Genomic DNA, 26,892 nt, shown 5'->3' with positions numbered 1-26,892 from the left:
TCCCGAACCTTCCCTCACAAACTTCTTGTCTCACTGCCACCCTGTGCCCCATACAGACAGCACGCCTGTCCTGAACCTTCCCCCTGTACCTCCCTCTCTAACTGTCCAGGGGAGAAAAAAAAGTTCAGGCGTTTTTTATAGAGACATTATTAAGGGCACAAGAGCAAACTATCCCATTGTGGTAGGGGAGATAGGAGTATGGTAAGAGACTACCCCGGTTAACCAGGAGATCTTCAATGACCTGAAACTCAGAAAAGAGTCCTGTAAAAATTGGAAACAAATTATGAAGGCTGAAGATATAAAAAACAGCAACAGAAGCATGTAGGGACAGAATTAGGAAGGCGAAGGCAAAACAAGTTTAAACTAGCTCGGGATATAAATGGTAAAAAGAAAACATTTTACAAATACATGAGAAGCAAGAGGAAGACCACGGACAGGGCAAGCCCATTATTCAATGAGGAGGGAAAGACAATGACAGAGAACACAGCCATGGCTGAAGAGTTAATGCCTTTTTTGCTTCAGGTTTCAGAGTGGTAGGCGTGTTAGTCTGTATCAGCAAAAACAACGAGGAGTCCTTGTGGCACCTTAGAGACTACGCATTTATTTGGGCATAAGCTTTTGTGGGCTAGAACCCACTTCATCAGATGCATGGAGTGGAAAATACAGTAGGCAGATATAAATACACAGCACATGAAAAGATGGGAGTTGCCTTACCAAGTAGGGGGGTCAGTGCTAACGAGGCCAATTCAGTTAGGGTGGATGTGGCCCATTTCCCACAGTAGACAAGAAGGGGTGAATATCAACAGAGGGAAAATTACTTTTTGTAGTGCTAACGAGGCCAATTCAATCCTGGTGGATGTGGCCCATTCCCAACAGTTGACAAGAAGGTGTGAGTATCAACAGAGGGAAAATTATTTTTTGTAGTGACCCAGCCACTCCCAGTCTTTTTTCAGGCCTAATTTGATGGCGTCAAATGGGAGTGGCTGCACACTGTTACTGAAAAATTGGTGACTGTCTCAGTTTTACCATTTGATTATAAAATAAAATGATCGGAATATAAATCTTGTACTTACATTTCAGCATATAGTATATAGAGCAGTATAAAACAAGTCATTGTATGAAATTTTAGTGATTGCTAATGGTTCTACCATCAGCATCCACCATGGTTGGTAAGAGGTATGGAGCATCCCTGTGAGGAGCCCAGTGCCTCTGGATTAGCTGTATGTCTGTCCCTAGGGAGGTTATTTTACCTCTGTATTTGGCTCTACTGTGACCTCTGCTGTTTTCCACAATTTGAGAAGGATGTTGATCAATTGGAGAGGGTTCAGAGAAGAGCCATGAGAATGATTAAAGGATTAGAAAACCTGCCTGATAGCGATAGACGCAAGGAGTTATAGAGAAGTTTAAGGGGGTGACTTGATCACAGCCTATAAGTATTTACATAGGGACCAGAAGTTTGATAATAGGCTCTTCAATCTGGCAGAGAAAGGTGTAACATGATCCAATGGCTGGAAGTTGAAGGTAGACAAATTGAGATGGGAAAGAAGGTGTACATTTTTAACAGTGAGGGAAATTAGCCATTGGAACAATTTCTCAAGGGCAATTCATACAATGACCACCCAGGACTAGGAAGAGGGTGAAGGCTCTCTTAACAAAATATATGGCAGACTTCAACTGCTCACTCTCAAGTGGTTACTCCTGCCCCACTTGTTTATCTTGGGCAGATGATTGAATCCTATGCAGTTTGCGGTGTTGGAGTCTTTCAGATGAGATCTTAAACACCATGGCTGCAGAATCATGGGGTCCACACGGCCCCGGCTGAGATGACTGTGGCAGTTCACACCTCTCAGAGTTGTTTCAGACAGTGTGGACTCAGGCAGGAAGCCCTGCATTGGCTGACTCTTGGCTTACCTCTGTGAGGTTATCTCTGCAACCATCTGGGCAAGAACTGGAATTATATTTTTACAATGAAAGCGGAAATTCCGGACCAAGGGATGAATTCATTGGGGCCCTTACTTTAGATAGGGTTACAGTTCTGATGACCCTATTGTCACGGTTCCAGGCTTAACTATCCCTCTGCCATCTTTATGGCCTCTTCCACAGCACACCCTTAGATCTCAAGCCTCGAGCTGTCATCTTTTTCGGGGTGGGAACTCATTCCGTTCCCTCCAGACCAGGGATTTAGGCTTCAATGTCTCCTTCCATTCGCTGTGATCACCTTAGTAAGTCTGAGCTTAGCTCAGCAATTGCTGTCCTGTGGTCTTCTAGCAGCGATGGCAGGATTTACCAGTGACCAGCCAGCCTTCATAAAGCAAAGTATTTATTCAGAACCAAAAACATTACAGAGAAAGCAGATCTTGAAAACAGCAAACCGCTTATATGTATGCCTAGCTCACCAGATGTCACCCATGGTGCACAAGGTGACCTGGTAGGTCTCAAAGCCCTTCAGACCCTTCTAGCAACTTTGTTACTGTTGGTTACCATCTCGTGTAAGTTCTTAGACCCAGTGTGAGTGACACTTCCTCTATAGCTGTCTGTCAACTTTATGTATTTCTCTGTTCCTTGTCTGCTGGGCCTCTTGAATGTTGTCAAAACCAGTCTATGCCTTTCCGCCTCAGGGGGTGGTACTTCCACAATCCTGCTTCTCTGTCTAGGGGGCAGTGATTTTCAACCTGTGGTCCGTGGACCCTTGAGTGTCTGCAGACTATGTCTAAGATTTCCAAAGAGGTCCACATCTCCATTCAAATTTTCCGGAAATGAAAAAAGGTTGAAAACCACTGGTCTAGGGATTTGCAGTAATTACCTTAGTGACAGTTAGTTTCTGACGGTTCATTCATGTTTAGTGACTTCCCTGCAGTGACTGCATTGCTTGTCATGTTTCAAGAAAGAAGGTAACCCCTTCACGCCCAGCAAGGTGAGAGGGGAAACTGAGTCACGCATAGCCTTCTGTAAAAATAAATCAGACATTTCCCCAGTCTCCATATCCAGCACAGTTTGTCATTAGGAATAGAGCCCATGACTTTTAATGTCAGAATCATAGGCCTCTACCATTTGAGCTTGAAAAAACGAACTTGTAATTTGTACTGGTAGGAGGCATTTAGCCTATATGTGGCACAGCCACTAGAGGGAGACATTATCACCCTCTGCAAGTTGCACAAATTATTGGAATTATTTTAAACAACATTCTTGCTGCAAGATTTACTAAACCTGAGAAGACTGTGAGAGAGGCAATAGACTATCAGTCAGTCTGTCTGTCTGCCTTCTCATTTTATAGATGGGGAAGGAAAAGTACAGCGAGGTTCATAGAATCATACAATCATAGAATATCAGGGTTGGAAGGGACCTCAGGAGGTCATCTAGTCCAACCCCCTGCTCAAAGCAGGACCAATCCCCAACTAAATCATCCCAGCCAGGGCTTTGTCAACCCTGTCCTTAAAAACTTCTAAGGAAGGAGATTCCACCACCTCCCTAGGTAACTCATTCCAGTGCTTCACCACCCTCCTAGTGAAAAAGTTTTTCCTAATATTCAACCTAAACCTCCCCCACTGCAACTTGAGACCATTACTCCTTGTTCTGTCATCTGGTACCACTGAGAACAGTCTAGATCCATCCTCTTTGGAACCCCCTTTCAGGTAGTTGAAAGCAGCTATCAAATCCCCCCTCATTCTTCTCTTCTGGAGACTAAACAATCCCAGTTCTCTCAGCCTCTCCTCAGAAGTCATGTGCTCCAGCCTCCTAATAATTTTTGTTGCCCTCCGCTGGACTCTTTCCAATTTTTCCACATCCTTCTTGTAGTGTGGGGCCCAAAACTGGACACAGTACTCCAGATGAGGCCTCACCAATGCCGAATAGAGGGGAACGATCACGTCCCTCGATCTGCTGGCAATGCCCCTACTTATACAGCCCAAAATGCCGTTAGCCTTCGTGGCAACAACGGCACACTGTCGACTCATATCCAGCTTGTTGTCCACTGTAACCCCTAGGTCCTTTTCTGCAGAACTGCTTCCTAGCCATTCGGTCCCTAGTCTGTAGCAGTGCATGGAATTCTTCCATCCTAAGTGCAGGACTCTGCACTTGTCCTTGTTGAACCTCATCAGATTTCTTTTGGCCCAATCCTCTAATTTGTCTAGGTCCCTCTGTATCCTATCCCTACCCTCCAGCATATCTACCACTCCTCCCAGTTTAGTAAAAAGCAACAGAGGGTCCTGTGGCACCTTTAAGACTAACAGAAGTATTGGGAGCATAAGCTTTCGTGGGTAAGAACCTCACTTCTTCAGATGCAAGTAATGGAAATCTCCAGAGGCAGGTATAAATCAGTGTGGAGATAACGAGGTTAGTTCAATCAGGGAGGGTGAGGTGCTCTGCTAGCAGTAGAGGTGTGAACACCAAGGGAGGAGAAACTGCTTCTGTAGTTGGATAGCCATTCACAGTCTTTGTTTAATCCTGATCTGATGGTGTCAAATTTGCAAATGAATTAGAGCTCAGCAGTTTCTCTTTGGAGTCTGGTCCTGAAGTTTTTTTGCTGTAAGATGGCTACCTTAACATCTGCTATTGTGTGGCCAGGGAGGTTAAAGTGTTCTCCTACAGGTTTTTGTATATTGCCATTCCTGATATCTGACTTGTGTCCATTTATCCTCTTGCGTAGTGACTGTCCAGTTTGGCCAATGTACATAGCAGGGGAGCATTGCTGGCACATGATGGCATATATAACATTGGTGGACGTGCAGGTGAATGAGCCGGTGATGTTGTAGCTGATCTGGTTAGGTCCTGTGATAGTGCTGCTGGTGTAGATATGTGGGCAGAGTTGGCATCGAGGTTTGTTGCATGGGTTGGTTCCTGAGTTAGAGTTGTTATGGTGCGGTGCGTGGTTGCTGGTGAGAATATGCTTAAGGTTGGCGGGTTGTCTGTGGGCGAGGACTGGCCTTCCTCCCAAGGTCTGTGAAAGTGAGGGATCATTGTCCAGGATGGGTTGTAGATCACTGATGATGCGTTGGAGAGGTTTAAGCTGAGGGCTGTAGGTGATGGCCAGTGGAGTTCTGTTGGTTTCTTTTTTGGGCCTGTCTTGTAGCAGGAGGCTTCTGGGTACACGTCTGGCTCTGTTGATTTGTTCCTTTATTTCCTTGTGTGGGTATCGTAGTTTAGAGAATGCTTGGTGAAGATCTTGTAGGTGTTGGTCCCAGTTTAGTGTCATCTGCAGACTTGCTGAGGGTGCAGTCCACACCATCCTCCGGATCATTAATGAAGATATTGAACAAAACCGGCCCCAGGACCGACCCTTGGGGCACTCCGCTTGATACCGGCTGCCAACTAGACATGGAGCCATTGATCACTACCCGTTGAGCCCGACAATCTAGCCAGCTTTCTATCCACCTTATAGTCCATTCATCCAGCCCATACTTCTTTAACTTGCTGTCAAGAATACTGTGGGAGACCATATCAAAAGCTTTGCTAAAGTCAAGGAATAATACATCCACTGCTTTCCCCTCATCTACAGAGACATTTATCTCATCATAGAAGGCAATTATGTTAGTCAGGTTAAGGGACTTGCTCAGAGTCACTCTGGAAGGGCTGGGAATTGAACCTGGATCTCATTCTGTTTCAGTTGGACTTTTGTTTTTTATGTCTATAAGGGTAGTTCATAAATCATTGAATTTTAACATGAAAACTCTTAAACAGCTCAGCACGATGAAGATGCTTTTGAGCTTCTGTAATATTTATCTTGCAGCTTGAGCCAACTTATATTTGTGTGTGTGTTTGTGTGTAGTGATGCACACAGCTCAGTTACAACTCCTTTTTGGAACTCATTGCAACCGTGCCTCAGGGCTGTAAGTGTGGTTTGAACCTTCCTTGCTCCTGGTGCTTGTTCACTCATCAAATATCTCTTTGGTGGCTTGTTATTTTTGCATAAACTTGCTCGTAAAAAGAAAGTCCCCAGCAAAGCCATTGCTTCGCAATGCACAGTTAACGTTGGCCTGTTTCTCTGTGCTCCTTTCTCCCACACCCCCATCTGCAGCCAGCCGCTAGTCGATGTCAGCGACAAGACAGCCAGCACCCATCTGGATCAGAACATGTACAAATTCCGCAGCACCAACCTGCACCAGATTGTCCAGGCAGCTCTGAACCTGAAGCACGAGGATTCTGACCTCCAGACAGTGCTGGACCAGGCTGAGGACTGGCTCTTGAGACTAAAAGCCATGGCAGAGGAGGTAAAAGTGGGGGTGAATTGCTTTTGCCCTGATGGATCTTTATCTTTCCCACCCAGCCCATCTTGGTGCTATTACAGGCTTGTTTGAGGTAAGCCATCCTAGCTGGGAGCAACTCCTTAGGATTTGTCTACTTGGGAATGTTAGGGGGTGTCGACACTTAAAACACTCCAGCCTTGCTGCTACACCAGGGCAGCGTTTCAGAATAGACACTGCCCACCTCCCCGAGAGATGGTAGCTAGGTTGATGGAAGAATTCTTCCATCCGCCTAGTGCCTACAAAGGGACTTAGGCAGTGATGAGCTGCCAAAATCTTAACAAGCGGTACCGGGTCTTTGGCGGCACTTCGGCGGCGGATCCTTCAATGCTGCCGAAGACCCGGAGTGAGTGAAGGACCCGCCGCCGAAGTGCCGCCGAAGACTCGGCGTGCCGCCTGGTGAATACAAGCCCCACATGTTTTTATACGTGTTTTTTTTTAGTCATCCCTGCCGGGGCCCCGTCGAAACTGTTCGAATCGGGCCCCGCACGTCCTAAAGCCGGCACTGCACATCGGGGTTGCAAAATTGTATTGGGGGCCGGGTAGGGAAGGCTGTGCCTCCCAAAACAGCCTGTCCCTCCCCCCATCCGACCCCCACCCATGTCCTGCCCCCGACTGCCCCCCTCAGAACCCGCAAGCAACCCATCAAACCACCCCCCCCACTCCTTGTCCCCTGACCACCCCCTCCCGAGACCCCCCACCCTAACTGCCCCCAGGACTCCTCCCACCCCCTACCCAACTCACCCCGCTCCTTGTCCCCTGACTCCCCTGACCCCATCCACCACCACCCCGACAGACCCCTGGAACTCATGCCTACCCGAACCCGCCCATTCCCCATCCCCTGACCATCCCCCGAGAACCTCCGCCCCCTCCAACCACTCCCTGCCCAGCCCCTGCCTTATCCAACCCCTCCTCCCAGCCCCGGCCCAGCCCCCTTACCATGCTGCTCAGGGCAGCGTGTAAGGATGCCGCGCGGCCCGCTGGAGCTCGCAGGCCCCCCCCCTTACCTTGCCACTCAAAGCGGCAGGAGCTGCAGAGTTGGCCAGAGCGCTGGCACCAGCGGCTTGGGCACGCTGCGGCTCTGCAAGGAGGGGGGGAAATGGGGGAGGGGCCGGGGGAGCCTCCCCAGCTGGGAGCTCAGGCGGGCCGGAGACAGGACGGTCCCACGGGCCGGATATGGCCCGTGGACCGGAGTTGTATGCCCACTCACCCGCCCCTTTAACAGCCGGTTCTACACCGGCTTCTAAATTTAACAACCGGTTCTTGCGAACCGGTGGGAACCGGCTCCAGCTCACCACTGGATTTAGGTTTTTTTAACACCCCCGAGCAACTGTAGTTATGCCGACCTAATTTTCTAGCGTAGCTCAGGCCTTAATCTAAATGAACGGTTGAAGTGGATTAGTTAAAACCTTGTGTGGATGCTCTCGTTGAGAATTAACATGGCCTTAACTCGGTTGAGTTATATTCACTTTGGAAGCAAATTAAGTTAAATCGAATTAAGGCGAACAACCGCAGAGGAGTTTAATGTGATTTAAGTAATCCACTTTACATTGACATCTTTAGTTATTTCGGATTAATTTTCCAGAGTGTCCCCATAGCAAATTTACCAGTAGAACTTTCCAAAACTGATGCATGCTAGGAATTGTGCTCTTTGAGACTCAGCCGATTACCGACCCACCAGGGGAACAGATGATGGTCTGGAAATTAATAATCCCCACCAAGCCTTCAGCACTAGGCTGCCTGCTTCATTAGGAATGAGAAGGTTTAGGACTTCCTTGGGATCTGTGGCTGCTCAACTCTTGCCAGGAGCTTCCAGGTACATTAAACTCTCCTCTAGTTGAAGCAAATAGTGATATTGGCACAGATTATCAAAGCCCGTTAGGTGCCTAGGGGAGTTAGGCACTTAAATTCCTTTGAGGATCTGGGCCATTATTCTGTGCAGCAAAACCTGCCTAAGCGCTTATTCCGGACCAGTGAAAAGCAGTCACCTGTTAGCAGCTGGTCCTTAACTAAAAGCAGATCAAAACTGCATTGGGCACCTGTGCCCGTTCACGTGGTTGCTCCAGGACAGGGGTAACCCTTCACCCATCCATACAGACTCCCGCTGGGATCTGAGGACCAAACTGGGTCCTTTCCATTCCACACCTCATCATCTCGAGTAGCCAGGGCGCTCCAGGTAACCCCTGTGCAGTCCCACTTCCTTCAGAGGCTTTGCAGAGCTGTCACTACACTGTTTACTGGTATAACTGTGACAGTTAGGGGGGTGATTTTCACCTAGGTGGTTATGCCAGAAAAGCCTGCCTGGTGAGTAGATACAGTTATGCCAGTATGAGGTGCTTTATGCCTGTATAACTTATTTCACTTCACTGAACTGGAATACGCTATACTGATGTAACTGCACGTCATGCTGGTATAACTGCATCCATGCTAGCCTTGCAGTTCTGCTTTAATCATGCCATTAAATAATTAAAGAGACAAACCTTTAAGTGCAGAGAAGGCCTGGGGGGAACCTAGTAAGCAATACTGTTGCTGATGCACAAGCCAGAGGAGATGTTTAGCGCACCCTCCCATAGCTGGGCTGGCTCTGGCGGGCTAAGGGCGTGTCTATACACGGAAGGTGTTCTGGAATAAGGTAGGGAGTGAATTTAAAGTGCTATAGCTATTCCAGAGTAAGGGCTGGTGTACACTGAAAACATATATCGGGATAGCTATGCCGACCTCACCCCTGACGTCAACAGCGCTAGGTTGATGGAAGAATTCCGCCTCTCGGGAATATAGTGCCCGGAGAACGCTGTACTGCGCATCTACACTGCAGCGCTACAGCAGCGCTGTAGCCTTCAAGTGTCCGCGTGGGGAGCTGTTCTGGTCGATTTCGCCATGTGGCTAAGCCCGAACACGAGTCAGAAGCGGTAAGAACTTGTCTGAGCCAGTCAAGTCAGCAGATCTGAGTCAGAGGCTCATGGAGGCGCAGGTCTGGTGAATAAGAAGATGCTAGTTGTACATGGGGCCTACACTTTACGCCACCACTCTCTGATCTCCAGAACAGTCTTGTTGGGAGTTTCATTAAAGGCAGTGGCTGGCTGGGTTTCTAACCTCAGAAGAAATACACAATACAGACAATGTCGCCCCGGTCAGGTTTGCTTTTAAGCCAGCTGGCTTTCCAGAGGGTGACGGTCCCCACTGTGCAGAACGCCAGTGCAAGGGCCTGTGCATCTTGCTCTTGATATACGGAGTCCATAGACTGACCCTCTACACAGGGGTGAATTTTATCCATTAGCTTCGGTAGCAATCGGTTTGCCCCTCTTTGCCACACTCTGTTCTAGAGGGGGGTGCGGGTGAGTGAGGGGCGTCCAGATCTTTCTCCAAATGTCCCTGAAGTTCAGCGGTGCTGGGGAATCTGGAGGTTCAGGTTCAGCCCATTATCCAAGGTAGGGCCCAGCCCCCCTGTTTGAATCCCGACTCCCGGATATCTGGGCGGTGTTTGGATCTAGGCTGGTGGTCGGTCTTAGCTTTATACCTTAAATGGCAGGATTGAGAACATCCAGAGTCTAGCCTGTTAAGTTGGGGTGCAGCCTCTGGTTTCCAAGCCATCGAAGCTTTCTAAGGCCTGATTTTCAAACGCAGGGGAATTTGCCAGCCCAACTGCCAACTCCGACATCAAAGGCAGGAGTTTGGAAGCCTCCTTAAAACGCCCGTGTTTGAAAACTGGGCCTGGTGGTTCCTGGGGTGGTGTCCCGGGTTATGGGACGCCCCTTAAAACGAAGCCATGACATTTCGTAGCAAGGTGCCAGAGTTGGAGTTTTATTAATTCCCTCTACATTCAACCTATGCCGCACTTATCCCTATAGGGCGTGAGACCCCCCCACCCCCACAGCCGTGGCCAAGGCAGTTTTACCATTGATTTCAGTGGGAGAGTGATTTGGGTTTAAATGCCCAGGGCCAGAACCTCAGCTGCTGGAAATCGCCACTGACTTCAGCGGAGCTATGTTGATTTGTACCAGATGGGGTGCTGCTGGTCCCCAGAGTCCACACCCAGCCAGCAGCACGGTGTAAAACCTGGGCTGGATTCTCCGGGGAGGGGGGCGGGGGGGATCCATCTCTTCTTTGGTTGGTCCAAGATCCTGGTCAGGCAGTTGTGGGGGGTGTGATGTTGCAGCCCGGTGTCTGTTTCTGTGATCCTTAAAGCCACCCGCAGCGAAAGCATAGCAGAGAAGGAGCTGACCTCCCTGTCTGGGGATTGGAGCCACAGGAAGGGTTTTGTGGTGTTCCTCCTTTAATGGGGTCTAAAGTCCCTCGCTCCCCTTTGGGGACAGGCTATTTTCACCCCCCAACAGACCTTTAGCACTGGGGTCAGCGCAGGAGGTCCCGGGTGCCCTTGTCAGCCGCTGTGATTGTGGAGAGAGAGACTCTCTCTCAGGGGAGAGGGAGGCACATTTCAGAACGTGGGCCAGAGCCGCAGTGGTTTCTGGTTTGTGACTCTGCCAGCCCCAGCTTTGAAACAGAACATTTGGTCCTGAAGTCATAGGGCTGGCAGGGCAGGCGCAGTCTGCGTCCAGACTAGCGAAGGGAGTCGGCTGCCCTTGCTTGCCTGCCTCCTGCTGGGATGGGAGGGAGAAATGCGACTTTCCAAACAAGTCCTCATAGGTTTCCTTAGACATCAGTGGCCCGATCCTGTGCCCTGACACTGGGGGAGTGTTTGCTGAAGCAAATAGGACGCTCGGTGCTGAGGATAATAGTCTAGGCTGTTCTGCTGCTGTTTCCTTCACTGGATTTCTCTTTGCTTCCTCAGTCATAGTCTCTGTCTCTCTGCATTCATCCTTCATCCCCACTCCATCCCCCCTCACTTCTCCTAAGGCGGAACCCGATAACTTCAGCGTCTGAGCTACAATTTCAAATGCATGGTGTTTGGGTGGGCTTGAAATTTCCCCCCGAGCCTTGAGCTTTACCCTCTCTAGCATCGTCCTGCAGGCTGGGGCTCGCCGGGGAATGGGCAGGCGGCAGAAGGGGAATAGCGGGGGAACATGATTTCTGCGCTCCTGAGTTAGGACTGGCACGGGACAGGCGCTCTTTCTGTCTTGATTTGAATTGTCGAGCTGACGAAAGGTGCTAAAATGGCAGCCCCGCGGCACGACCTCTAGTGATGCACAGAAACTACCCGGCACTGACACCGTCGGTGCCAGTATAACTCCTCCCCCATGGCATCAGAGGGGTTTGGGCCGGCAGCACCAAAGCACAGAGCGCTACCACCTAAGCTAAAGGAGTCAGTCCATTAGCTGGCGGCAGCAGTAGGCTCTTATCCTCTTTCTGGAGCAGCCACTAGAGAAGGATGTGACACACATCGCGCAGGCTTGCTACGCAAACCCAGTTAGTGGGCCTCACTCATGATTGCAGGGAGTGGGGGCGTTCAGTGATCATGTCCCAGTCAGTCCTTTCCTTCTCTGCTGTGTCTGACAGCAAGGGGGCCGGGCACAGTGGCGGTTCATGGGAGAAGGCCACCAGATAATCACGAGAAACGAACAGCTTGTGATCAGTTCTGATCTTGTGCTGGGCCCTCACCTTTGACTGACAGGCTGAAGGCTCCATAACTGAGATACCCAGTCCCTGCTTGGGAGCTACACTTAGCCCACACGCGCTGAATGTTTGCTGAGGCGCTGAATCCTAGTGTGATGACCCTTCCCACCATGTGTCTTCATCAGCGTGTGAATCCAGGACCTTCGCACTGAAAGCCCACACCTCTCCCGCTTGAGCTGAAGGAGTGACACGCAGAGATGCTGGGTTTTCATTTCCCCTAGGAGTGCTCCACCCCGGCTGTGCCCCCAGGCCCCTCCACTCCACCCCCCCAAGGCCCCGCCCACCTGCCGCTCCCTGCTCTCTGCCCTCCCCCAAGTGCCTCCCCCAGCTGCCACACAGCTGATCGGGCGCCGCCCCGCACCCCGCTGCCGCGGGGGGGCCCCGCGCCCCCGCTTTTTTTTTTCTGTGGGTAGTGGGTAGGTGCCCACATCACTTGGCAGCAGACAGTGTCCTTGTTGGCACCACCAGCAGAGACCAACTAAACCATGGAGACTAAACTGCTGAGATGAAGCCCACCACAGGATCCCCTTGCCTTGCCAGGCTGTCTTTGCTCTGTGCACAGCCAGCGGCCTTCAGCCTCCAGGGCTGTCCTCCTCGGCACTGGCCACCAGGCCAGGAGGAGGAAGCTGCAAGGGGTATGGGTGGTGTCTCTGTGACTCTGGGGCAGAGTTTCTCTGGGCGGCATCCACTGGCTCCTTGGACTCCTCCTCGGGGCAGTGGGCACTATCTGGGGTCCTCTGCTCGGTGTCCCCTTCTGGATCCCTTGTTTGGACCCTGGGACCTGCACCCCTATCCCTGTGTTAAATTCTGGGGTCTGTGTCCTCCTCCTTTTGTTGGTATTGGGAGCTCCACCTACTACCCCCACATTTAAACAGGCTGACACCGCACCTGATGCTTTTGTGGGTGAGGGCTTTTGGAGACTAGGGGGCGTCCTCCCTCCTTCCTGCTGAGGTCAAATAGCCTGACCCCTTTCATGGGCAGTGAAATTCACACACAGGAAAACACCCCCCAAAAACCAGCAGCTGATTCTGAGGGTCTGCAACTACTGAAGGCAGGAGTGGGTCTAGCCTCCTAACAGTGGGGCAGGGTGGTCGAGGGGGTAGGGCCCTGGGTTCAGACTTGGGTTCGGTTCCTGACTCTGACCTGCTGTGTGAACTAAGACAAGTCCCATCCCTGTTTGGTGCCTCAGTTTCCCCTCCCACCCTTTTTCCATATGGTCTATTTTGACGGTGAGCTCTTTGGGGCGAGGACTGTCTTACTCTGTGTTTACATAATGCCTAGCATAACGGGGCCCTGTTCTCCACTGGGGCACGTAAGCGTTACTGTAATACATTAATAATGATGGGTCTTTCCCGTCTCTGCTTTCTGCGACCCTGCCAGCTGCCTGCTCTGTGGTGAGGGCTGCTGAGATTCCACCGCTCCCTCGCCGCGTCTCACTTTTCAGCCTGGATTTTTGTTGACTCATGGTATTGATTTGGGGAGGCTGGATAGATGCGATTTGTCTGCCACCCTGTTTTCCAGCCCCAGAACAGCCTGCCAGACATAGTGATCTGGATGCTTCGAGGAGACAAGCGCGTGGCTTACGCCCGGGTGCCAGCCCATGAAGTTCTTTTCTCCAGGACCGGCGCCAACTGCTGTGGCAAGAACTGTGGGAAACTTCAGACGATATTTTTGAAAGTAGGTTGGGTTCTTCTTTTTGAATGTATGTTTGTTTTTCATAACATTTTTTTCTCCCCTTAAAAAATAACCAACAAAACCCAGCAGGGAAATCTGTAAACAGGGAAAAAATAAACCCAGCAGTGCCTGTAAAAATAGCAGATGTTTAGGGTTTGGATTCCGCACCTATTTGGGATTGCAAGGTGAGGGGGAGGGGAGAGTGCTCTGGTGTTTGTCTTTGCTCCCCAGCTGTGCAGGGGACCCCCCCCCCCGCTTGTGGTGTTTACCCACAGTGGGCGAAGTTTGCCGCCCACTAGTCACCTGGGAGTCAAGAGATCTGGGTCAAATCCTGGCTTGCTGGCTGTGCTTGGGTAAGTTGTGTCCCCCCTCTGTGACTCAGTTTCCCTATCTGTAAACGGGGAGCATAGTACTTGGCCTCTGATGTCGGAACAAAATATACTAAAAATTATTAGCTTTCTGGAGGAGGTGGATTCCACACCCCTCCCAAAGGCACGTAGAGGTGTTAGTGTCAACTGTAGCGCTACACCCGCTTCATGGGCATAAAATCATAGAATATCAGGGTTGGAAGGGACCTCAGGAGGTCATCTAGTCCAACCCCCTGGTCAAAGCAGGACCAATCCCCAACTAAATCATCCCAGCCAGGGCTTTGTCAAGCTGGGCCTTAAAAACCTCTAAGGATGGAGATTCCACCACCTCCCTAGGTAGCCCATTCCAGTGCTTCACCACCCTCCTAGTGAAATAGTGTTTCCTAATATCCAACCAAACCTCCCCCCTGCAACTTGAGACCATTGCTCCTTGTTCTGTCATCTGCCACCACTGAGAACAGTCTAGATCCATCCTCTTTGGAACCCCCCCTTCAGGTAGTTGAAGGCTGCCATCAAATCTTCCCTCATTCTTCTATTCTGCAGACTAAATAACCCCAGTTCCCCCAGCCTCTCCTCGTAAGTCATGTGCCCCAGCCCCCTGATCATTTTCGTTGCCCTCCGCTGGACTCTCTCCAATTTGTCCACATCCCTTCTGTATTGGGGGCCCCAAAACTGGACGCAATACTCCAGATGTGGCCTCACCAGTACCGAATAGAGGGGAATAATCACTTCCCTCGATCTGCTGACAATGCTCCTATTAATACAGACCAATATGCCGTTAGCCTTCTTGGCAACAAGGGCACACTGCTGACTCATATCCAGCTTCTCGTCCACTGTAATCCCCAGGTCCTTTTCTGCAGAACTGCTGCTTAGCCAGTCGGTCCCCAGCCTGTAGCAGTGCATGGGATTCTTCCTTCCTAAGTGCAGGACTCTGCACTTGTCCTTGTTGAACCTCATCAGATTTCTTTTGGCCCAATCCTCCGATTTGTCTAGGTCCCTCTGTATCCTATCCCTACCCTCCACTGTATCTACCACTCCCCCCAGCTTAGTGACATCTGCAAACTTGCTGAGGGTGCAATCCATCCCACCATCCAGATCATTGATAAAGCTGTTGAACAAAACTGGCCCCAAGACTGACCGCTGGGGCACTCTGCTTGATACCGGCTGCCAACTAGACATTGAGCCGTTGATCACTACCCATTGAGCCTGACAATCTAGCCAGCTTTCCATCCACCTTATAGTCCATTCATCCAGCCCATACTTCTTTAACGTGCTGGTAAGAATCCGCTGTTCACTGGGGAGCTGCTCCTACTCACACTCGCAAGGGGAACACGTCTCCTGGTGCAGTGCTCCTCCACTGCAGCCACAGGGCTAGCTGCCACAGCAACAGTGTAAGCATTCCCGGGGCTGGCTGTCCTTAGCAGCAGAACCTGCTTTCAACTCCCAGCAGGTACTGGGAGCTGTCGTGGAGAACCCACTCCAGAATGTCCGTTGGCACTGATTTGTGTGCCCAACACCAACGTTTTCACTGCCTCCCTCTTTCATAAGAACATAAGAACGGCCATACCAGGTCAGACCAAAGGTCCATCTAGCCCAGTATCCTGTCTGCCAACAGTGGCCAGTGCCAGGTGTCCCAGAGGGAGTGAACCTAACAGGTAATGATCAAGCGATCTCTCTCCTGCTATCCATCTCTATCCTCTGACAAACAGAGGCTAGGGACACCGTTCCTTACCCATCCTGGCTAATAGCCATGGATGGACTTAACCTCCATGAATTTATCCCTTCAAAGGCTTTTCCCTGTGGGCAGAGTCAGCCATAGAACTTTGTGAGCGTGGTGTTACTTTGGGTGGGACTGCGACACGTGCTGGACACGGTGAGCTGGACCTGGTTTGATGTCACTCGCTGGTTTGAAGTAGAGTCAACAGTGGATTCTTTTAGATCCTGATTTGAGGATGTCAGTGACTCAGCCAGAGGTTAGGGGTCTAGTACCGGAGTGGGCGGGTGGGATTTTGTGGCCTGTGACATGCAGGAGGTCAATCTAGATGATCCCCATGGTCCCTTCTGGCTTTGAAGCCTATGAGTATCACAGGAGGTTATCAAACAGCTAGTCCAAAGCACAGTCATTCTCCAGCTCGCCATCTGTCTTCCTCATCACTGTGGAGTCCCTCACTACTGCTGGGATACAGGGACATACAATTCTTCCCCTCTTACAATCGAGCTGAGGCAGAGCGACATTAAGTAACTTTCCCTAGGCCTCAGCTAGTCTGTTTCCCGAGACTTGCAGCCACAGGTCTTTTACTGCAGTGTAGACGTACCCAGAGTCCCTTCCTCACAATTTCTGTCCTCAGTTACTTCTGTTCAAGGCTAACCTCCTGGTTCAGCATGGGTTAGGTTCCTCTGTAGCTGCCGGCTCACAAAGGGGATAAGAGCCTACTAGTGCTACCAGTTAGCCATTCTTGTAGCTCCCATGCTAGAAGCCTGTGCTTTTTAGCACAGAACCGTCTGGGTCCGATCTCCAGTAAGGGCCACCGTTTTGGGATTGTTTCACCACCCCCTTGCAGTCAGTGGGATTACCCAGCTGTAAACGAGGACAGAATTTGGCTGAGGGGGTTTCAAATTCCCAACCCGCAGCTACCCAAACGAACTGAAGTTATGATCCCCTTGCCAAAGAAAGCTTCTTGTGTCTCGACTGAAATGTCTTCTCTCCAGTCCTCCCCATTTGGGAGCTGCAGCTCTAAAAAACAGCTGGCAGGAAAGGAAGAAGCAAAATATTTTGTTTTTTTCTCAACTTCAGCTACGGATGGAAAACTAGCATCACTGAAAAAAAAAAAAAAAAGCAAGTGAGAGCGAAGAAACCAAACGAGACATTTCACTGTTTATTTTTTCTATTTTTGTTCAAATATGTTGGCCGCTTTCAGTGTCTTAGTCTTGAAGGTCGTCTCACCAGTAGATAAACAGCACCAAGAGCTCTGCAGAGAGTCATATCCTGTCCCCTGCTCTTTGCTGGGTGAAAATAGGTCAGCAGCCCACAAGACTGCTGTCTCATGGTTTAATTGCAAGCCAGGACACCTGGGTTCTATCCCTAGCTTGCTGCGGGACCTGGGGCAAGTCACTTAACTGTGCTCTGCCTCAGTTTCCCCTGCCTACCTCGCTCACAGGGGTGTTGTGAGGAATGGTATGGAACAGCTAGATTTGGTCTGGAGCTTTTCGGAATAGTTTTTTGTTGGAAGTATCTCGATTCACCAAAACTTTTCACAGGAAAGGGTCAGTCAAAACGAGAGAGAGAGAAAGCTAGTGAGCACTTTCCACTTCAGTGTAGCCAGTTGTCTAGTGGATAGGATGCTCACGTGGGAGACCCGGGTTCAAGTCCTTGCTTTGCCTGAGTCACAGTGGGGGCCTTACTATTGACTATTCTGCAGAGGGTTTGTCTCTCTGGCTTTTCACCAAATTATTCAAAAGGTCTTGGTTTCACCCCGATGCAAAACCAGAGGAATGGACAGACCGGTGGGTACCAGGCCCAGGCCTGTGGGTATGTGCAGTGAGTGGATCCACTGGCCACCAAGCCAGCAGGGGCCACTCTTGCGCTCTTGGGCGGCAGAAATTCATGGGACAGGAAAACCGTTTCCCACCTGGCTATCGTAACAACTCCTCCCTCCCAAAGAACCAGTCTTCATCAGGGGTTGAGCCCTGGAGCACAGCCCTCCACCGCTTGTGCTGATGGAGTAACTCCACTACCTGGCTGCAGTAGTAGGCTGTTACCCTCTACTGGCAGGGCACACAACATGGTTGGCAGTTGGGAAGCCGTTTGATGTTATCAGATGCGATACAAGTGTTGAGCTTTATGGCTACATAAAGAGCACAGAGCAGATCCATTTACCCCCGAGAGGTACCAGCCCATGCACTTAATTACACAGTTTAGAAGCTTTTTAAAGGGAAGGGACCAGATTCTGCTCTCATTTACTCAGGTGTCACTCTGGAGGTGTCTGGCTCCCGTGGGGCCACTCCGGATTTACACCAGCATCACTGGACAGAATTTGGCCTCAGCACATGTCCACCTGCTGTATCATTAGCCAAGGCAGCGTTAGCTGGTCCAGACTGCTGGGCACATGGGGGGAGCTTGCAATCTTTGATGCCAGCATCTGAGGCCTCCCAGCATGGCAATGCATGTAGTAGGTAATGTGCTTCTGGCCAACACCCGCTTGTGTCCGTCAGTCCGCTTTGCATGCTGGGGATGTTGCACAGGGGTTCCAGGCCCATGGGCAGTGGCTCAGGGCCTTCTCAGGCAGCTGTCCCCGTGTGTCAGACTCACGCTTTGGCTGTAGCAGCCTGTGCCTGCTGCTTCCCATTCCTATGGGCTCGAAGCCGGTATGGAACCGGGGCTGCTCCACAGCCCTGTCTGCTGGTAGGCTGGCGTTTGGCACAGACCAGCTCCAGGGCACTGGTGGTGCTTTGGGACCCATCACATGTGCTCACCACGGGATGGTGGGCACTGGTGGAAAATCAGGGCCTTCCAGCTCACCTTACCCACCCGCCCAATCCAAAGTGACCCTCCACAGGGGAGCTGCAACCACAGAGAGTTCTTAGTGGGCAGACTCCCTAGACCCTCGGGGCTCCGTCCCCAGAGCAACCAGCATTGGCTAGAGGGTGCAGCGGGAAAGTCAGGGCCTGCCAGAAAGGACTTCATGGCCTCTTGACATCATCCTGTCGCTCAGCATTTAGAATCATAGAATCATAGAATATCAGGGTTGGAAGGGACCTCAGGAGGTCATCTAGTCCAACCCCCTGCTCAAAGCAGGACCAATTCCCAACTAAATCATCCCAGCCAGGGCTCTGTCAAGCCTGATCTTAAAAACCTCTAAGGAAGGAGATTCCACCACCTCCCTAGGGAACCCATTCCAGTGCTTCACCACCCTCCTAGTGAAATAGTGTTTCCTAATATCCAACCTAAACCTCCCCCACTGCAACTTGAGACCATTACTCCTTGTTCTGTTATCTGGTACCCCCCTTCAGGTAGTTGAAGGCTGCTATCAAATCCCCCCTCATTCTTCTCTTCTGCAGACTAAACAATCCCAGTTCCCTCAGCCTCTCCTCATAAGTCATGTGCTCCAGACCTCTGATCATTTTTGCTGCATTGTCATTGGCTCTTGGACCCCCCCTTCTTCCTGCCCCTTGCCTGCCGTGGTCACCCTTCAGCTGCCCAGCCTCACTTTCCCCCACCCCTTTCTCTGCCTCAGTTTCCCTTTGCCTGCCCCCTTTACCTGTAGACTGTAAGCTCTTTGGGCCATGGGCAGGCAGCTCCCCCTCCCCCCGTGCATGCAGCCCCCTGCCCAGTGTGGGCACCACCCCAGCTAAAGGATGGAGGGAGCTGAGCATCCTAGGCACAAAAATCTGGAGCAGCAGCACCAGCCTGTTTTTCAGTAGTAGGCTGCCACTGCCGTGTGGGGAGTAGGGACCGGGCATGGCAGAGACCGGGATGTGGGGCAGTCGTGCCCAATGGTTGGAGCAGGAGACAGGCCCAGTGGTAGGAGCAGAAATAGGAGCCCAGGGTCAGAGCCGAAGTCAGGAACCAGAGCCGACGAGCAGAACTGGGTTACCTGGAGTAAGGCAGGTGCAGCAGCGGGCAAGTACTTTGAGCACCCACTGAACTGGTGCTGGGCTTAAGACCTGGTCTGCTGACCGGTGGAGCCAATCAGGCAACTGACTATAAGCCAGCGGCTCTCATTAGGTTGCCCGGAGATTGGCTTTGCCACAAGCCCTGATCCCTAACAGGGCACAGCTGTCAGGGGCAGCGTGGGGTTCTGTTGTCTGAGAGCGGGTTCTAGGCAGTGCAGCCATTATAGATCACACCACACACTCCTTTCCATGCCTGCGTGGCCGTGTCATTGGCTGCCCAGGAGTGAGTAGGGCTCTGCTTCCACCTTCTCTCATCCTTATTGGACGGGCGTTAGCCCTTACCCTTAACGGGCAACCGCTGCCCTGCGGCTATTAATTGGGTTCCCTTTCTTTGGCAGTACCCACAGGAAGAGGCCATGGGCCCCAGGATCCCGGCCCAGGTGCGGGTTCAGCTCTGGTTTGGGCTGGCTGTAGACGAGAAGGAGTTTAACAAGTACGCGGAAGGGAAGCTCTCCGTCTTTGCAGAAACCGTGAGTGGACACCAGTGTTCCCTCTCATTTTTCCCACCCTGTGCGGAATGAATTTTGTCACGTGCACCAAGATGGAGGGGATGTGTCACACGTCCCCTCCATATTGGTGTACATAACAGAATTCGTGTGGCGGGGTGGGGCCGAGGGGTTCGGCGTGTGGGAGGGGGCAGAGGGTTGGAGTATGGGGGGATGTGGGCTCTGGGGTGGGGCTGGGGATGAGGGGTTTCGGGTGCAGGCTGCCCCAGGGCTACAGATGGGAGAGAGGACTCCATCTATCTCTCTCTCTCTGCAGCAGCACCTGGGCTGGGGGGTGGGGAGAGGCACCTCTCCCCGCTGTGGTGGGCCAGGGCACCTCTCCCCTGGCTAGGGCAGGTCCAGGCTGGGCCTGGTTTCAGGCTGAGGGAGGGGCGCCTGTCCACTGGCCACGGCAGGTCTGCCGGGGCTGGGTTCCCTGAGCGCCTGCCCGGCACTTAATAGGCTGCCGCGCAGTCGTGCGGCCGTGCAGTTTACAGGGAACTTAGGTTGACACTGAGTTTTGGATCCTTGAGTCCTCCCCCTTCTTCCCTCTAGGGGCGCTAATGTGGCAGGTAAGCGTCCTGCCCCGGAAGGAAGTGACTTCAGGGCTCTGCGGCGAGTTGGTGCAGGGGAGGACAGCCACAGTTCAGCTGTAAACACAGTCATTCCAAGCAGACCCTGAGCCAGGGGGCTGGAGAAGGGGGTTGTGTCCTTCACCTCTGGGTCACTCATTCAAATCTCGCTCATGCCAACAGCCACTGAAGATCATGGCCATGCTCTTTGGTGGCCTGCACGGAGTCGGCTTCTCAGGCCACTCCTTCGAGGATATCCCTCAAAGTGCCTGTGTGATGGAATGCTCTTCCCCGTGTAATGAATTTACTCCCAAGTAGCTGGTCTCTGGGGGTCTCTTTCCATGTTCTTGCTGTTCCCATCAACCCAACTGTTATCCTGAAAGTGTCTCTCATTTTGATGTCTTAAGTATGAGAACCAGGTGAAGCTGGCGCTGGTTGGGAACTGGGGGACGACTGGCCTGACCTACCCCAAATACAGTGATGTGACCAGCAAAATCAAACTGCCTAAGGACAGTTTCCGTCCCTCCGTCGGCTGGACGTGGGCCGGGGACTGGTTCATCAGCCCGGAGAAGACGTGAGTAGATCGCTTGATGTTATCTTACTGTGTCCAGTTCTGGTGCCCACAATTCAAGAAGGATGTTGGTCAACTGATGAGGGTTCAGAGAAGAGCCATGAGGATGATTAAAGAAAACCTGCCTTATAGCGGTAGAGTCAAGGCGCTCAATCTGCTTAGCCTAACAAAGAGCAAATAAGGGGTGATTTGATCACTGTTTATAAGTACTCGCAGGGGAACAAATATTTGATAATGGGATTTTCCGTCTAGCAGACAAAGGTTTAACAAGGTCCAATGTCTGCAAGCTGAGACTAGGCAAATTCAGAAGCAAGGTGCATATTTTTAACAGGGTAATTAACCATTGGAACAGTTTCCCAATTTACCAGTTCTCCATCACTGACAATTTTTAAATCAAGATGGGATGTTTAGCTAAAAGCTGGGCTCTGGGAATTATCGTGGGGAAGTTCTCTGGCCTGTGATGCACAGAAGGTCAGACTAGATGATCACAGTGGACTCTTCTGGCTTTCGAATCTATGAATCTATCCCTCAGCCAGGGGCACGGGAGCTCCCTGTTTAAATAGCATTTGTCAATTACAAGATGTTTCATCCAACGGCCCATAAACACCTAAGAATATGTAGTGACCTGATAGCAAACCGTCCGGCAGCCTAGAGGGATGTGGGTCCGGGGCCCAGCTCTTTCCCTGACAGCTGTTAAGAATTCAGTGCACTTCCTAAAGTATTAAACTAAAATGATTTGTATTGCAGTAGCATCTATCAGCCCCCGGTGTGGACCAGGCCCCCTGTCGCGCTAGGTGCTGTACAAACACAGACAAAAAAGATGGTCCCTACTGAAAAGAGCTTCCAAGCTAACAAGCTGCTGGCCCCCAGTGCAGAGCCCAAGTAAAAGAGCTTTGGGTGTGGGACCTACCTGGGGGATTGGAGGGGCTGGACCTGGAAGCAGGTTGCGGGGAATTTCTGCCGCCCAAGAGCGCAAGAGTGGCCCGTGCTGGCTTGGTGGCCAGTGGATCCACTCACTGCACATACCCACAGGCCTGGGCCTGGTACCCACCGGTCTGTCCATTCCTCTGGTCTGCAGCTGGATAGGGCTCAAAGGGATAAGCCGTGGCCCTTGATCCTGACCCACCTCGCCCATGTCTTGAGGTCAGACTGGATGATCACAGTGGTCCCTTCTGGCCTCGGAATCTGTGAATCTATGAACTCCACTTGTCCCATACTTCCATGGACAGCGGCATTAGAGAGCTCAGCTGTCTACTGCACAGGGCTGGGAGATCCCTTTGCACCACCTTCCCACTGCCTGGGGGCTCCAGGCAATGGGGCCACGATCCATGGTATTTCAGGCCTCCCATAGCTCTTGAACTGCTAGGAGACAGTGGCCCTGTATAAGTGGGTGTTACTTCACCCACCATGGAAATGCAGCCACCTCTGGGGTGGGACATGGCAGCTGTTGAATGGTGCACTGCAACACAGGTTCACACAAGAAGCGAATCCAGCTGGAATAGTGTGTCCAGCTGAAACAGCAGTGGGGATCCTGCAGTTCAGGCTCATGTCTGCTTTGAAGCACTCAATCCAGCTGTATTTTCTAGGCATCTGCTCAGCGGCCTTGGTGAGCATTTTCCGTTCTGTGGGTAACGGGTTGGGATCGAGGAGGCAGCAGCTGGCTGAAAGGACGAGAGTTTGTGGAGGCGATGCGGGGGAGCTCTCAGTCACTTTTCTTTCCCTCTCATCCTCCCTGCATGCAGGTTACTTTACGACACGGACGCCGGTCACATCAGCTTTGTAGAGGAAGTGTTTGAGAATCAAGTCCGGCTTCCTGGAGGCCAGTGGATCCACATGGCTGACGCCTATATGGATGTGGTGAGAACTTCCCTCGCTGGAGACTGAGGGAACCCCCCTGATTGTCCTGGGATTCTGTTCCTGGCTCTGCCACTGGCCAGCGGGGTGACCTTGGGCAAGCCACTTCCCCACTCTGTGCCTCAGTTTCCCCATCTGCCATATGAGGATAATGATACTGGCTTGCTTTGTAGAGTGTTTTGAGATCTACTGGTGAAAAGAGCTAGGTTATTTATTAATAGTGTCAGTCAAACCACGCCCACATTAACCGAGTGAAAATGTAGCCTCTGGCTTAGATTTTGGAATCACCTACAAATGAGCCAGTTTTCACATCTCAGACTTCAGGAATGTATTTGCTCAGAGGGATCCGAAAAAAAAGTTTAGAGTCACTGAAACCATTTCACAGAGGGGTTGTCGGGAAATGACTGCGGCTCATCCACTGATCAGCAGATCCCCTTGTGCATTCTCAGGGAATCCATTCTGCACTGTCCGGCCAAGGGCTGTCCGTTTGGGGAGGGCTCCCTGTCTCATTGGTCCATATCTAGCAGAGCAAGCGAGCCGCTGCTGGGAGTCTCAGCACAACCCAAACAATGGAGCTAGTGCAGCATTTCCATCTGTGGGTACTATTTACAAAGCATCAGGATGGAGCCTGGCGCTGGGTGCTCTATGCTCCAGAGGGCTCACACGCTAGAAGTAGAACTGATACGAGTCAGGCTTTGTCGCTAGCCATCTTGGAAGTCAGCGTGGGCTCATAGGCCGAGTATTGCTCAGTAAACGCTCCCCGTGTCTTCCAGAACGGGGAGAAAGTGCTTCCTAAGGAGGAGATCGAGTGTCCCCCAGGGTGGAAATGGGAAGACGTGGAATGGGACACGGATCTCAACCGAGCGGTTGATGAGAGAGGTATGCCAGAGCCTTATGTATATTTCAGCTTTCTCCCATCCCCCTTTACTCTGCCCACCGGGGCCATAGCCTCTCCAGGGAGGAGCCCTGAACCCAGCTTCCCCATCCCAGCCTACCTGTCCCCCTTTGTCCATGAGAGCGACAAAAACATTCCCTCCCTCTCTACGTGGGTCTACTCCAGTGCCCCACTGCAGTGCTTCCATTCACGTCAGTGGGAGCTGATGGATCCCGGGATGCGTCTGTGCTGGGAGTTCTCTCCCCCATCAGTCTAGCACGAGGACTGCTCCGCTGACGGTAGCAGGGGTGGAAGCGCTCGTGCCGGCAGAGCAAAGGCGTTTTTACCCCTCTGTTCGTGCTGGACAGCGATGGGGAAAGGGCCAGCAGATCCCTAGCACAGCCATAGACGGGATTCCTCACCAGAAAGATACCGACAAGCGGGAGAGCAACAAAAGTCCCCTAAAGGGACTGCCACTGCTTTGACAGAGCCAAGCTAAAAGGGGGAACATGCCCATGGCTGCTGAGTCTTGGAAGGGTGTGAATGCCAAGGAGGAAAGGAATGTGCAGGGACACCAGGGGTTACTAGGGGTATGTCTACACTACGGGATTAATCCGAATTTAGATAATTCGAATTTGGGAAACAGGTTGTATAAATTCGATTGTGCGTGGCCACACTAAGCACATTAATTCGGTTTTTAACCACATTAATTCGGTGGTGTGCGGCCACACTACCCCATTAATTTAAACACAGTAATTCGGTGGTGTGCGGCCACACTAACCCTAATTCGAATTAACAAAATCGATTTAGGCGCTACTCCGCTCGTCGAGGTGGAGTACAGAAATCGATTTTAAGTGCCCTTTAATTCGAATTAACTGGCTCTGTAGTGTGGACGGGTGAAGGGTTAATTCGGATTAACGCAGCTAAATCCGAATTAAAGTCGTAGTGTAGACCAGGCCTAGGAGGAGGGTGAGATGCAACTGGCTGGATCTCAGCTTCCTGATCGTGCGAAGCAGTCAGCTGTGTAGTGTGCTCCCATAGGAAGGGATAGGCACCCCAGCACAGAATTTCTTATTGAAGGGACCATCAGATTACTTAACCTGGCTGCTGTGAGTGGGTCTTGAGGCCACACTGGGACACCCCACTGGAGTTCAAGACCAGCACGTTAACCACTCAGCCCTCCCAGATGGACAAAGGGGGACTGCAAACCAGCCGGGACAAATGACTAGAAATGCTGGGAACCATCTGGATGCCCTAGAGGGATTTGTTCTAAGGTCACACCCTAGAGTTGAATGTCCACAGAGCAGCCCCCTGCATGCATCAGCAGTAGGCAGGGCCGCCCGGGGGGGGGGCAAGTGGGGCAATTTGCCCTGGGCCCCGCAGAGGCCCCGTGAGCCTTGGCCGAGAATCCCTTTCCTCACCCGGCGGCGGTCCGGGTCTTTGGCAGCTTTTCGGCTGTGGGGGGCCCCTCACTCGGTCCGGGTCTTCGGCGGTATTTCGGCGGCGGGTCCTTCAGTGCTGCCGAAGACGCGGAGCGACTGAAGGGCCCCTCGCCACCGAAATGCCGCCAAAGACCTGGACCGCCGCCGGGTGAGTACAAGCGCCGCAGCTCCCCCGTTTTGCTCCAGGCCTCCTGAATCCTCTGGGCGGCCCTGGCAGTAGGGCATGCACACCCAGGGCCGTCTGGTCCAAAGCACGGGGCCTCTAGCACTTGAGCTAAAGCAGGGCCGGCTCCAGGCAGCAGCTCGGCAAGCAGGTGCTTGGGGCGGCCAAGGGGAAGGGGCGGCACGTCGGGCTCTTCGGCGGCAATTCGGCGGCGGGGCCCTCGGTACCTCTCGGAGCGAAGGACCTGCTGCCGAATTGCCGCCGAAGAAGAAAGCGGCGCCGTGGAGCTGCCGCCGATCGCAATCGCGGCTTTTTTTTTTTTTTCCCGCCACTTGGGGCGGCAAAAACCCTGGAGCCGGCCCTGAGCTAAAGGGGTAACTCTGGCATCCGGCAGCAGTAGTAGGCTGCTATTCTCTGTGTGGCCAGCCACTCGAGGGGGAAGCGACACACGCTTTAAAAGCATGTTGCAGGCAGGTTCTGGAAAGCGAGCTTTGTTATTTAGGAAAACCCCGACTGAAATTGATTTTGAAAGTGTCTGCAATGACTTAGGGGTTAGATGCAAAGGCAGCTGCCCGATCCCCGCGTTCACCCGGGTATCTCCTTTACTCTGAGGCTGGGAGTACGGCATCGCTATCCCGCCAGACCGCAAGCCCAAGGCCTGGGTGCCGGCAGAGAAGATGTACCACACTAGCCGGCGCCGGCGGTGGGTGCGGCTCCGCAGGAGGGACCTTAAGCAGATGGAGGCTCTGAAAAAGGTATGGCGATCCCAGAGGAGAATAATACCTAGGGCCAGATCCCCAAATGGGGTCCATTGGTGTTGCTCTGTTCCCAGCTCTGCCACTGGGATGCTGGGTGACCTTGGTCAAGTCCCTTTGCCTCCGGTTCACAGTCTGTAAAATGGGGGTGATGCTACTGACCTCCTTTCCAAAGCACTTTGAGATCTGATGGAAAGCCCTGTTTGAGAGCTACATAATATGACTTCTGGGGGAGGGGTATGACTCTACCTGTGTAGGGGGAGAGAATTTGGCCCTTGGATGGTATGCTTTTCTGGGGAGGGACCTTGGCTTCCCCTCGGCCTCAGAAGCACCTGGGACACTGACACAACAGGAATAATTGTGAGGTTATTGCTGCTTTATTATTAAGTCAATGGGGCAGGTCCCCAGCTGGTGTCAGTCGGCCGTAGCTCCATTGGAGTCAATGGGGCAGGTCCCCAGCTGGTGTCAGTCGGCCGTAGCGCCATTGGAGTCAATGGGGCAGGTCCCCAGCTGGTGTCAGTCGGCCGTAGCTCCATTGGAGTCAATGGGGCAGGTCCCCAGCTGGTGTCAGTCGGCCGTAGCTCCATTGGAGTCAATGGGGCACGTCCCCAGCTGGTGTCAGTCGGCCGTAGCTCCATTGGAGTCAATGGG

General features: G+C 52.0%; 1 protein-coding gene across 1 annotated transcript in view; it reads left to right on the top strand.

The window, feature by feature from the left end:
• The window catches only part of DYSF (dysferlin), a 270,372-nt gene that overhangs the window by 108,033 nt on the left and 135,447 nt on the right, over positions 1–26,892 (top strand). Inside the window, exons 22-28 of the mRNA XM_029913433.1 lie at positions 6,014–6,206; positions 13,332–13,487; positions 19,864–19,995; positions 20,990–21,156; positions 22,896–23,010; positions 23,781–23,886; positions 26,099–26,241. Coding sequence (XP_029769293.1) covers positions 6,014–6,206; positions 13,332–13,487; positions 19,864–19,995; positions 20,990–21,156; positions 22,896–23,010; positions 23,781–23,886; positions 26,099–26,241 — 1,012 coding nt within the window. The remainder of the gene's footprint in view (positions 1–6,013; positions 6,207–13,331; positions 13,488–19,863; positions 19,996–20,989; positions 21,157–22,895; positions 23,011–23,780; positions 23,887–26,098; positions 26,242–26,892) is intronic.

The sequence above is a fragment of the Terrapene carolina genome, unplaced genomic scaffold, assembly GCF_002925995.2.
Source record: "Terrapene carolina triunguis isolate 2854851 unplaced genomic scaffold, T_m_triunguis-2.0 Scaffold633, whole genome shotgun sequence".
Taxonomy (NCBI): Eukaryota; Metazoa; Chordata; order Testudines; family Emydidae; genus Terrapene; species Terrapene triunguis.
This window is presented reverse-complemented; position numbering and strand designations above follow the sequence as displayed.